The sequence below is a fragment of the Lepidochelys olivacea genome (genome assembly GCF_965140295.1).
Source record: "Lepidochelys olivacea isolate rLepOli2 genome assembly, chromosome: 6".
Classification (NCBI taxonomy): domain Eukaryota; kingdom Metazoa; phylum Chordata; order Testudines; family Cheloniidae; genus Lepidochelys; species Lepidochelys olivacea.
In genome coordinates, this window is record NC_140416.1 from 48533012 (window position 1) to 48545648 (window position 12637).

The 12637-nt window shown below is 41.9% G+C and overlaps 1 protein-coding gene across 4 annotated transcripts in view; it reads left to right on the plus strand.

Moving 5' to 3' along the window:
• LDLRAD3 (low density lipoprotein receptor class A domain containing 3) overlaps nucleotides 1-12637 on the plus strand; it is a 181485-nt gene that overhangs the window by 81622 nt on the left and 87226 nt on the right. For all 4 annotated transcript variants that reach the window (XM_084631427.1, XM_084631428.1, XM_084631429.1 and 1 more), the window contains exon 4: nucleotides 3082-3216. In XM_084631427.1, the coding sequence (XP_084487553.1) occupies nucleotides 3082-3216 (135 nt within the window). The remainder of the gene's footprint in view (nucleotides 1-3081; nucleotides 3217-12637) is intronic.

A 12637-nucleotide genomic window follows, 5' to 3' on the forward strand; every position in this document is an offset into this window, starting at 1 on the left:
TCCACTGCACGGGGGGACATTCCCTTTTCATCTCTGTGCTCCCCCCCACACTAAGGTGTCTCTATTGTAGCACCAACATCTCTGACCTTTCTTTAAGATGCCATCTGTTGTTGGCCTGTAGTGACTGCTTTGAGCCCTGGGAGAATGCGGTGGGGAGATGGCACCCCTAGAGAGAGAATGAAGTTAGAGAAAGAGGATTAAAGTCTAAGGAAATGATTTGTGATCTTTGGGTTATTCTTGAACAAATGGGACTAGAAGGAGCTTTGGACCAAGGTGCCTTGAATAATAAACCTTTGAGGTGGTGGAATGAGAAGTTAAAGATTGCACGTTTTTAAAATACATCAGCTCAACACATATGTAATCGGTTATGAATTACATAATTTCCTGTGTGCATGCAATATATAGCTGTGAGTATGCCTTACAAATGATCATAGTGATCCTTTGATCTTCTACCCTTCCCCAGATGTGGCTAAAGATAATACCTTCAATATGCTTAAACTACGCCTCTGCCTTCTGCTCAGGTTTCAGGGGGTAGCCGTGTTAGTCTGTATCAGTAAAAACAACGAGGAGTCCTTGTGGCACCTTTAGAGACTAACACATTTATTTGGGCATAAGCTTTTGGGATATAACTCACTTCATCAGATGCATGGAGTGGAAAATACAGTAAGCAGGTACAAATATATAGCACATGAAAAGATGGGAGTTGCCTTACCAAGTGTGTGTGTGGGGGGGGTGTCAGTGCTAATGAGGCCAATTCCCAATAGTTGACAAGAAAGGGTGAATATCAACAGAGGGAAAATTACTTTTTGTAGTCACATTCACTTTGATAGAATTGGCCTTATTAGCACTGCAAAAAGTAGTTTTCCCTCTGTTGATATTCACCCCTTCTTGTCAACTGTTGGGAATTGGCCTCGTTAGCACTGACCTCCCCACTTGGTAAGGTAACTCCCATCTTTTCATGTGCTGTATATTTGTACCTGCTTACTGTATTTTCCACTCCGTGCATCTGATGAAGTGAGTTATATCCCACGAAAGCTTATGCCCAAATAAATTTGTTAGTCTCTAAGGTGCCACAAGGACTCCTCGTTGTTTTTACTTTCTGCTCAGTTTCTCTGGGAGCAATGGTACTGTAGACCCAGGGGTCCACTATGAAATCTACACGCCATGCATTTAGCTTAAAGACCATGCAGAGTTGGCATTTTTGTTATAAATGAACATTGCAGTGTTACAGGGTTGTATATATGTAATTTGCTAAGGTGTGTGTAGTGTGTGTCTTATCTACAGGTGATTGAATGAACAGAGGTCTTTATGCTATATGTTTCATTTCAAAGATTCAGAAGATGTACTGTTTGGGAGGCTCTTTTGGTTAGTTCTAAAGAAGGAAAAAAAAAAAAAGCAGGCAGCCTGTTAGTCTTTGAGAACTGTAATCTCCTGGTAATTGTGGCAGTTCCACACTTGGAAGCAAGCAAGGCTTATAAAAGGGCATTGTCAACTTCTTTTTAAAGTTTAACTTTGAATATTGCATTCAGTTTGAATCACCTCCGTTTCCAGAAACTGGAGGGATTTCAGAAAAGAGCGACAAAAATGATTAAGGGGCTTATGAGGAGATATTAAAAGAGTTAAATAATGTCTAGCTTGGCTAAGCAATGAGTAAGAAGGAAGGTATGGTTACATATGCTGTATATGAAGGGTGCAAACACTCTTCAGAGAGAGAGATTATTTAGTGTGATACTAAGGGTATAGCTAGGAGTAGAACGATGAAATTAAGGAAGTGGAAACTTTGGCAGATTTCCCTGATATTTATCCTGACAGTGAAATGTATTAGAGTGTGGAATAGTCTCCTAAGGGAAGTGGTGGAAATCTTTCAGCTTGAGACTTTTCAAATGAGACTGGACAGAACAGTAAATGTGCTGTAACTAACAATGCTAGGTTAGAAGGGGAAAGTGGATGATGAAATTTTTCTGCTTCTGTGAATCTACTTTAAATTATAAAGTCTTCGACCATATAGAGCCTTTTTGTTGGGTGTTTGTACAGCACCTGGCACACTGGGCTCCTCGCCTATGACTGGTTCTCCTAAGCACTATCACAATATAAATATTACATACACAAAAACTTAAAAGAACATTATTAAGGTTACAAAGTCAAGCCCTGAAAAGTTAGGAAATTTCAGAATTAAGATTGCCTGTGTAACCCTCGTTCGGTCCCCTCATACATATGCATTATGAGACATGCTCTCTGGTCTCAGTTTTAGGGTCAGACCAAGGCCAGTCATGGCCCAGAGCAGCTGGGAACTGTAATTGCATAGAAAGTCCTGCTCACCCCAAGTCTAGAGCATGCCCATTTTTGATGGAATCTTTGGGGAATTAAGCTGTGAAGCTCCAGTAAGTCTCTACTGAGCACTGGCGAACTGCAGTTTCTCAGAGGCTTATAACTTGGCTATGTTTTCACAGAGATGACAAAAGGCACATCTTTGATACAAAGGTCACCACCTGCTAAGTTTCGAGTCCCTGTTGCACAGCCTGAGGTTCTAGAGCCTTTATAAGAAAAGGTCGCCTGAATTGTTTTAACATGGGCAAAATACTTTCCCGTAGTCTCATTCTCGGAAATGGCTGAACCGTTTTGGCTAAAAATTTCCCCCCACACAAAAATACAGCCTGAGGCATAAGAAACATCCTGGCATAAGAAACATCTGCTCAAATGGTTAAAGTTGGGCAAAGTTTTAGACGTGCCTGTTTTGCTTATAATGGGAAGTGTTGGGCAACCTTAATAATAGGCGAACAGCCCTGCCTAAAATAGGAGTAATGTTTAAACATCTAAGAGTGAGTAATACAGTTTGAAGAGAAGGTCTATCACAGCTGTGGTAGTTCTCTGATAATTCTAATGAATATTACATGAATTGAAACTTCCAACTCCCATCATTTAGAAGTACTCAGTTTACTTGACTGTCATGTTACTCCCACAGGCTCAGCAAACAGACCAAATGTTGAGTTGTGACCCATCTTTGTAGGAGCCCTTAGGGAGTAGTTCTCTGTCTGGGTGAGAACTAGTTACTAATGAAAGATCACACTTTTGTTTTCACAGCAGCAAATCCCTTGCTGTGCTCTACTGCCCGATTCCACTGTAAGAACGGCCTTTGCATCGATAAAAGCTTTGTATGCGACAGTCAAAATAACTGCCAGGACAACAGTGATGAAGAAAGCTGTGAAAGCCCTCAAGGTAGGCACAGGATTTTTTGATTGCACTCTGAAGGGTTAAGCAAAGCCTAACTACTGAGGACCAGATTTAGAAGAAAATATGACACTCCTGGCTCAGCCAGTGTTGCAAATAACAGCTCTGTCTTCCCCATGCAAATAATCTTATGGCAATGTTTGTTTGTTGCAACTCTCCAGTTTGTGTGTAGTTCATTATCTGAGCTTTCAAAAGCCTCCAATAGCACCTTTCATTGGAGGATATCCGAGCTTACAAGGCCTGATCCAATTCACATTGAAGTCAGGAGGAGTCTTTCTACAGTGGGAGCTGGATTGGGCCTAAAGAGAGATAAGAGAACCTCTGAGCATTCTTCCCATTTCACGGATGGGTAAACCTGTCTACACATAACACTAGAGACTCTCATTGCACGATCACATTCCATTTTGCAAGACACTTTTCATGGTAGGACATGTTTTTTTTCTCACTCTTAAGAAGGCTGAACCTTTTTTGCTCAGACTTTCAAGGGAAAAACAATTCACCTTCAGGTGGAGAGACCAAGCCTGAAAAATTTCAGGCTAAAAAAAGTAAAAGTTTCAAAAATTATAGCTAGCTGAAAATGGAGAGGGTGGAAGTTAGAAGGGAAAATCTAACTCTGGTCTGCTGCTCCTGCTGTTCATGACTCAGCTGAAATATTATAGGAAGGTAATGAGACAGTGTGTTCTGGGAGTGTTGTTTTTTTATTATTTGTTCAGTAGTTTGCCACTTGTTTTAGCATTATAGGCTCAATAAACTGTGATCATATGGGCATATCAGTGTCCAAAATGGGGGACTTGTAACTGGAAGTCCTGCATTCTGTTCCCACCACACAGAATAACTCAGTATGACCTAGGACGCAGCTTTGTGCCTCCTTCTCATCTGTGCACAGGAATGCCAGTGTAAGGAAAAAGCACTATTGTAACAATATCACCAAACTTTTTTTTAAAGCATGTTTCTTCCTATCTCCCTTTCCTTCTTTACCTACGAAAAACTCTTTCCTTTTGTTTAAGATTTGAGCATAAAAAGGGTCCCATTGACACTCGTGGCACAGAGAGGGTTCAGTGAGCGGGCAACCTGCGATCAGAGAGATCAGAGATCAACCTGTGATCAGAGAGAAACCTGAGAGAGGCGGGTGTTGAATCTTCCTGCTGGACTAGTGAAACATTGTGGTCTAATTCTCCTCTTGGGGACGGAAGGAGAAAAGACTTGAGGCATAGTCACTTGTGTGCTGCTTCTGTGATAATACAGCTGTTAGTGTGCCAAGGGGAGTGTTATTTTTCACCATAGGCGGGGCTTAAATTTTCAGAGATTATTTCCCGGAGTCCCCCATGTGCGTTCCCTTCCTCCCCCCACTCCCCCTCATTTGTGGCTTTGGGCTTCAGTTGCAGGGTGGGGGTCTCGGGGCTTCCACCCTGTGGGGCGGGGAGGGCATCGGGGCTCCTGCAGGTTTGAAAATATTTACCAGCACTCTGGCAGGCCTACAGCGGACTAATAAGGTTAATTTGTGTGGGGGTTATTGTGCCTTTGGAGGTTTAAAGCAGCAGCATTCTTTCCACACTTGGGATGGCTGCTTCCTCTGCAGATTTATTGGCTGGATTGTCTCCAGGTTGTGTGTGTTGTCATGACAATCTGCTTTTGGAAGTGAGGGGTTGGACCCAGGAGAAGAAAAGAGCCATATTTCATGAGGATGTTACTTTGTCTTTATCTTTGCTCCTCTGGAAAAGTCAGATTAAGGGGAGGGTTAAACAAAGTCATTCTGTCTTATTCTGTACAAAACTGAGCTCCCATAGAGAGAAATCATACTCTCACTCTACACTGTGATTTCACTGTGACCAGAATAGCAATAGGAATAATGTAATGCACTACAAAACAATTAGGTGCTTTCACAATTCCAAAGAGCAATGGAATCAGAGCACAGAACTGGGAGTAAGGAATTCCTGTATTCAAATCTGGACTCTGACAGACTTCTGGGGCATTGGACAAATCAGTGTAGCTCTATTTCTGCATCTGTAAATGACACAATGCTTGCTTACCTGCCTGTCACAGATGTGAAGGTATAAAGTGTGTAATGGGCTAAGTATTCTATGAGAACATAAATGAAGAGTCACTGTCTCCAAGTTGGTTTCAGAGTAGCAGCTGTGTTAGTCTGCATGCTTACAGGCAGTCCCCCAATCTGAAGCAAATACTCACCAGCAACCACACAACAAAACCACTAACCCAGGAACCTATCCTTGCAACAAAGCCCGTTGCCAACTGTGTCCACATATCTATTCAGGGGACACCATCATAGGGCCTAATCACATCAGCCACACTATCAGAGGCTCGTTCACCTGCACATCTACCAATGTGATATGTGCCAGCAATGCCCCTCTGCCATGTACATTGGTCAAACTGGACAGTCTCTACCTAAAAGAATAAATGGACACAAATCAGATGTCAAGAATTATAACATTCAAAAACCAGTTGGAGAACACTTCAATCTCTCTGGTCACTCGATTACAGACCTAAAAGTTGCAATTCTTCAACAAAAAAACGTGAAAAACAGACTCCAACGAGAGACTGCTGAATTGGAATTAATTTGCAAACTGGATACAGTTAACTTAGTCTTGAATAGAAACTGGGAGTGGATAGGTCATTACACAAAGTAAAACTATTTCCCCATGTTTATTCTCCCCCTCCACCCCCCACTGTTCCTCAAACGTTCTTGTCAACTGCTGGAAATGGCCCACCTTGATTATCACTACAAAAGATGTTTCCCCGTCATTGTCCCGCCGCTCTCCTGCTGGTAATAGCTAACCTTAAGTGATCAGTCTTGTTATAGTGTGTATGGTAACACCCATTGATTCATGTTCTCTATGTATATAAATCTCCCCTCCCCACTGTTTATAAATCTATAAATTTTCCACTGAATGCATCCGATGAAGTGAGCTGTAGCTCACGAAAGCTTATGCTCAAATAAATTTGTTAGTCTCTAAGGTGCCACAAGTACTCCTTTTCTTTTTGTCTCCAAATTCACTCTTATGTTTACACTAGACTTTAAATTACACTAGACTAGATTAAATTAATATAAATTAATTATTTAAAGTACTCAGAACATTTGTAAAAGCTAGTTTGGGCACTCTCTGCACATTTGCTCTGAAAGTAAAGAACAGATATCTGTAGCCAGGATCAATGGCGCATGGAGTGTCCACACTAGCCTTTATGAACTTGTGAAGTACCTTGATTTAAATTACAAACAACTACCTTGTGTGTGGGGGGGAAGAAACCTGTAGCGAAGACAAGCCCCAGGGGTGAAATTCTTCATTCTGCAAAGGGCCAACATAAAGCTTATGCATAGTCCCAGTTAAACTTCTTTTTTTTTTTTTAGGATTTAAAGGGAGACTTAAATGTAGACTCCTGCTGGCCCTCTGCACATTTCACCCTACACATGAGTTTTGTTGCACACAATGGTATACCCTTTTTATGTACCTTTTATGTATGCATCTCCCAGAAGCAGCGGCATGTCCCCCCCTACGGCTCCTACGCAGAGGCGTGGCCAGGCAGCTCTGCGCGCTGCCCCATCCACAAGCACTGCCCCTGCAGCTCCCATTGGCCACCGTTATACCTTTATGCAGCCATATGTACTTCCTTTAAATGAATACATGATAGACAAAAAATCAGACTATTTTTTGAAATGTTAAGGTTGTAAACTACTAAAGTTTGCCCTGGCTGCAGTATTCGTGCATGGAAGATTTAGACTTAACCAGGAGTGTCCAACATGCTCAGGTTTTCTCTACATACATGTCTCCTGGTGAGCAATTCTCATGAGTCATTTTGAATCATGTATCAGAGTCTTATTTTCCCTGGTAGTCTGTATAAGGGGAATAACCATCTTTCATTTCTAAGGCAGTCCTTTCATTGTACGGGAGATCCGATTAGCATGATGTGTATTGTGGAATTGTGCTACAAAAGTATACTGTAGAAATTTTCCCCCAGTAACCTTGTCATAATATTGAATGTACTGTACTTATATTATACACTGAAGGTGGTGTCTGTAGTACTGTGCATGAGATTGTCCTTGTGTACTGCTTCCCATCTGAGCATGTCGTTGAGATTAGTAAACCTAATTAAGCCTCATAACAACTCTAGGTCCCACCCCAGCAGGTAGGTATCATCCCAGGGGTGGGCAGACTATGGCCCGGGTCCGCATCCAACCTTCCAGACATTTTTAATCCAGCCCTCAAGCTCCCGCAGGGGAGTGGGGTCTGGGGCTTGCCCTGCTTCGGCGCTCCAACCGGGGGTCGGGGGCTTGCCCTGATCTGCGCGGCTCCTGTAAGCAACAGCATACGTTCTCCCCCCCAACTCACCTGGCTCCTACCCTTAGGGGCAGCCAGGGGGCTCCGCACGCTGCCCTGCCCCAAGCGCCACCCCTGCAGCTCCCATTTGCCAGGAACCATGGCCCCTGCCCCATACCTGATCCTCCTCCCGCCCTCCGAACCCTTTGGTCTCAGCCTGGAGCACCCTCCTGCACCCCAGAGCCCACACCCCCAGCTGGAGCCCTCATCCCGTCCTGCACTCCAATCCTCGATTTTGTGAGCATTCATGACCCGCCATACAATTTCCGTACCCAGATGTGGCCCTCTGGCCAAAAAGTTTACCCACTCCTGTATTATCCCATTTAACAGATTGGGAAACTGAGGCACAAAGAACTTGAGTGAATTGCTCAAGACCACAATTTGTGGCAGTCAGGAGTAGGGATCAGCCTATACTTCATAGGGATGTTGTGAGACTTAATGGCTGTTTGTCTCAGTACACCGCAAAGCATTTTACAATGTGCTATAGAAGTATGAATTATCATGTTACCTTCCTTTCTGCCTGCTCTTTGGCTGTCCTGACACTTTCCTTAACTTAACTCCTCCCCTTATGAACTTCAAAGTCCTGTCATTGCTGAAAAAATTTGAGTGTGTCCATTGAACTGTCGAATACTCTTCTCCGTGATGGAGTAAAGGCCCTTTCACTGTGGGATTGTCCTGTCAGTGAAATGTAACCAATCCCTTTGTGAACACCTTGTTGCTCCAGTACTGGCATAGAGGACTTCAAAATGAACCATCACTGGTAAGTAACAACTTTGTTAGGTCTTTGTATGCAGTTTGAAGTGAACCTAAAGGTGTGGGGTTGCCAAGTTTTAATTTTCACCTTGATGGTGGGTGGATGTGTGTGAGGGGAAGGGGAGGGAAGGGAAGGGAGAGAGAAACCCCTAGATTCCATTGTAGAAACAGGACAATGGTTAATTTGTCTTTCTGTAGGCAAGTGTTTTTCCCCCTCTGTAAATGAATGCTGCACATTTATAAGGCTTTCAAATCTTGGATGAAGCAGCAGTTTAAAATATCTAAAACATTTTGGTTTAAAAGCAAGTCAAATGATTTTGTACTCATTCATGACAGTAATTATTTGCAGATCTTGTAGCTGCCATGGTAATCTTTAGAGCTGTTCCTTTAATCTCCACCTATTAATGCTTCTCTCTATGGCATCTCTGTATATTTCAGTACTGTAGTAGGCTGGGTGAATCTGTGACCAGGTTACTAGAGGTTGCTCTTGTTCTGGAGTGAAGTATTAGTCCTGATGTGTCTGAATCGTAGATGGAATTAGAATGAGCATCCAGTCAAACTCTCTACAGCTAATACAGAATTGCTCTTTATAGGATATTATTCTGGTAGTTTGTTTCAGTCTAGTTTTAACAATTCCAATCACTGGAACTCCATCTATCCCACTGCCAAAAATATGTCACTGTCAGGAAATTTTCTTGGATATTATGCCTAAAGTTTCCTTTTCTTAATTTTCTCCTGTTACTCTAAGATCTATCCCATATATCAAACTAATAAATGGTCACCACCATTTATAACATCTGTTGGGTGGACACTCCTGGAGCCTTAACATTCTACCTGCCTTGCAGGAGATTTTCTGCTTAAAAAAGACTCTTCCCGCAGAGCAGGCAGGCCAGGCAGGCTAGTCAGGCTCTAGATCTGCATGTTCAAATTATGCAATTATTCCCTTCTTCAACTATTATTTTCACATGTTCTTCCTTTCTTTGTAACTGCTCGAATGTTTGTGTGTTTTTCTTTCTGGTATCTTGGCCCTTTCTGAATCAATTTTGTCCTCCTCCCTGGACCTCCCTTTCCCCTTGATATGTTTAAAAGCCTTTCTTATTCCCTTTAACCCCTTCGGCTAACACAAATTCATTTTTGCTTTTATGCTGCTCTTATCTCTTCCTACAAGCCTGAACTAACTCTGAATGATGCTTTAGCAGTGTATAGTGCTGGTAATATCCCCACAACTCTAGCCATGCTCTTATTAGTTTAATGATAGCACTGTTGCTCAATTACAGACTGGGTGGTCTGAAAGTCTCATTAATTGTTGGTTCAGAGAGCCTACTACCATATATTCAGGTCATTCTACTTGCATCATACATTTGTTGGTGATACAAGTTGCTACTTATCGAGCAAGGTTCTGCTCAGATTCAACATCTAGTTTGCAGTGAAAGCACTGCTGTTCGTAAACAAATTTTCTAGCTGTTTAAGATGAAAAGGGCTCCAGTGACTTACCCAAATTTGTAGTAGGTTAGCAGCAAAGCTGCAATAATAATCAGGGATCCTTGTTCTATCCAATAGATGACACAACCTGTCAAAGATGGGACATAACAGAATCATATGTTTATGCTCGAAATTTATTTGGGCACATAATCCCATCATGGCCACATATCGATAGGTACGTGCTTAAGCTTCTCTATTTCCAGAGTATTTCATTTGGGATCTTAAACACTTCATTTTGTGAAATAAATATTTGGAAGCATATCAACTGACTCTTTACTAATGAGGGTGAGATGTATCTGCTTCCCACTGCCAAAAGCCTACTGAGTGCCAAAAATTGAAATCTGACCCAACTGCCAAAATCCCTAGTGAAATCTTCCCACCCTGTGGTTGTGCACTGTCGATACAAAAATCTGCAGCACGCTGAAAACTGAACATTTTGGAGCTGTGTGAAATAGACTGAGTTCAGGCTCGGTAATACAAGGAAATGTATAATGACCACTGTATAACTAGGTGCCACAGGATTTGTGGGGCCTTGCTTGCCATCCCTTAGGGAAATGTGGGTGCATCCCAAAGGTTAACTTATTCTTCAGAAATGTCTTGGAGCCAGGGAATAAGTCATCCCCGGCAGTGGGGGGATTTTGCAGGATTCCAGGAAAGGAAATTCAGGGGGAAATCCCCACAGGTTCCCCAAATATTTCTTTCCCTTTCAGTTTTTACACTGTCACAAGCACAGAGATCAATCCTGAGACACTCGATACCATAAATATTCCTGCTGACCTGAGTGGCTCACTGTAGTAAGCTCTAGGTCCAGCTGTGAGACTTTGCAGGATCAGGCTCAAGCTCAGAGTGGATGCCAAAGCTGTCTGCCAAATGGAGCAGACATACCTTGATTTGCAATGAAATACCCTAATATTTAATTTATTAAAGGCAAATAGCTCCCAGCACATCCCGCCCCATGTCAAGCCTGTAACTGATCCTCCACACGTGGCAAATGGAAAACCTTCTCAAATTCCCAATTCTGTAGTATCGCTTAGTCTTCCCAAAGCCTTGCAGCCTGAATCTGGCTGCTTCTAGCTGTGTACATTTCCTTTTATTGAGTCTGTCTTTGACTCATTATTTACATAGGCTGTAAACTGAAACTTAACTTGCAATTACTGTTTGTTGGATTAGTCTAAATGCAACCTACATCTGGAACTTAATAGTCAAAGGCAGACTAAATAAAAATCAGAAACTTAAGAACAGATACAAATAAAATGTTACTGAATGCTTAATTAAATAAAGGCTGCACTCGTACATGTTTAGTAGTTTCAAAACTCTTGCTTATAACAGCTGGTGCAGGAAAATTGCTTTCTCAAAGTTATGTCCGCTGTGAATAATTTTCTGGGTAATTTCATTCTCTTACTCCCCACAAATTGACTTATTTGAGGGAATTCTTATGGGGGTAAAAAGCAAATTCCTTTGCGCAGGAGCTAACAAGATAAGATATGCTGTACAAGGCAGCACTAGAAGGCATTTCAGATGATTCCTGTGATGAGTTCATCTGTGAATTTATTATTTTGACACAGTGCAGGTCCCCGTGGCTGCACCCCAGAGCTAGTCCATGGTTTCTAAAACTGATTATTTAGCCACTTGGTTTGGACATCAGATAATTGCAGGTTCTTTATTATCAATTATCCAGTCTTACTCGATCAGAAGAGAGGTAACTTGTGAGTGTTGGCCTGAGAAAAGCTCTGTTTTGTAATTACATGAAGGGGTATCTGTTTGGAATCACATCAGAGTGTCTCTATGTGCTGCTATGCCTTGCAGTTCCCGCACCGTCCAAAGGTGTGAGATTATTTTGTTACCATAAGAACAAGCATGCACGCACTGAATAATCCTTTTGCCTTTGTCAGTTAACCCACCCGGTGTCTGCTGTGACCTTTAACATTCTGATAGAATGTTAGCCTGAGCCTGGTGTGATGCCTTTTATCTGGGATATATCAGTAGTCAAGTGGCTATCTGAGGGCATCAGAGGTTCAAAATAGACATAAAGGTCTCAGTAAGGGGGTTTATGGGTAGGGTCCTTGGTTTTCAGTTTTTATTTAATTTTTCCTGGGAATTTATTGATGTTTGTTACCACAGCAACAAAATCCAGGCAAAAAATTAATAATTTTTCTGAGTAAATATCAGGGTTTATTTTGGTGGACGGAAAGATGGGGAGGAAAGTAATTCAGCAGAATAATGCTTTGAGTTCTGTTAATGTGGTTTGCTGCAGAACTAAAACAGAACTCAAAACACTCTGCCACCTCTGAGTTTAAGAAAACAATGCATCTCTATTCCCCAAATAAAACTTTTCATTTGAATAAGCAGTTTACTGTTGTAGACTTAGAACTATTAGCCTATGAATATTAACATTTAATAATGGAACCCCACCATTTGCAGTGCAAACACTCAACTTCATCCTTTTCTCCTGTTTTTTTTTTTTTTTAAAAACTTCCAAATACTTCCTTGTGTTCTGAAATGTATTCTGGTACAGGTTTTCGTTATCTTTCCATTTTAGGTGTGTCAGATCTTTAAACTGTTCTCTGCTAACAGCATTAAATGTGTACATGGTAGGTGACGTTATTGACGTGTTTCAGAGTGGCAGCTGTGTTAGTCTTGTATCAGCAAAAACAATGAGGAGTCCTTGTGGCAGCTGAGAGACTAATAGATTTATTTGGGCATAAGCTTTTGTGGGCTAGAACCCACTTCATCAGATGTGACATGAACGGTGACCATATAGATCATTGTTGCAACCAGGGTCCTATGGTTGCACCATGTCTTCTGCAGGGGAGGTCAAGTGAGGTGTCTGTGACATGCTGTCT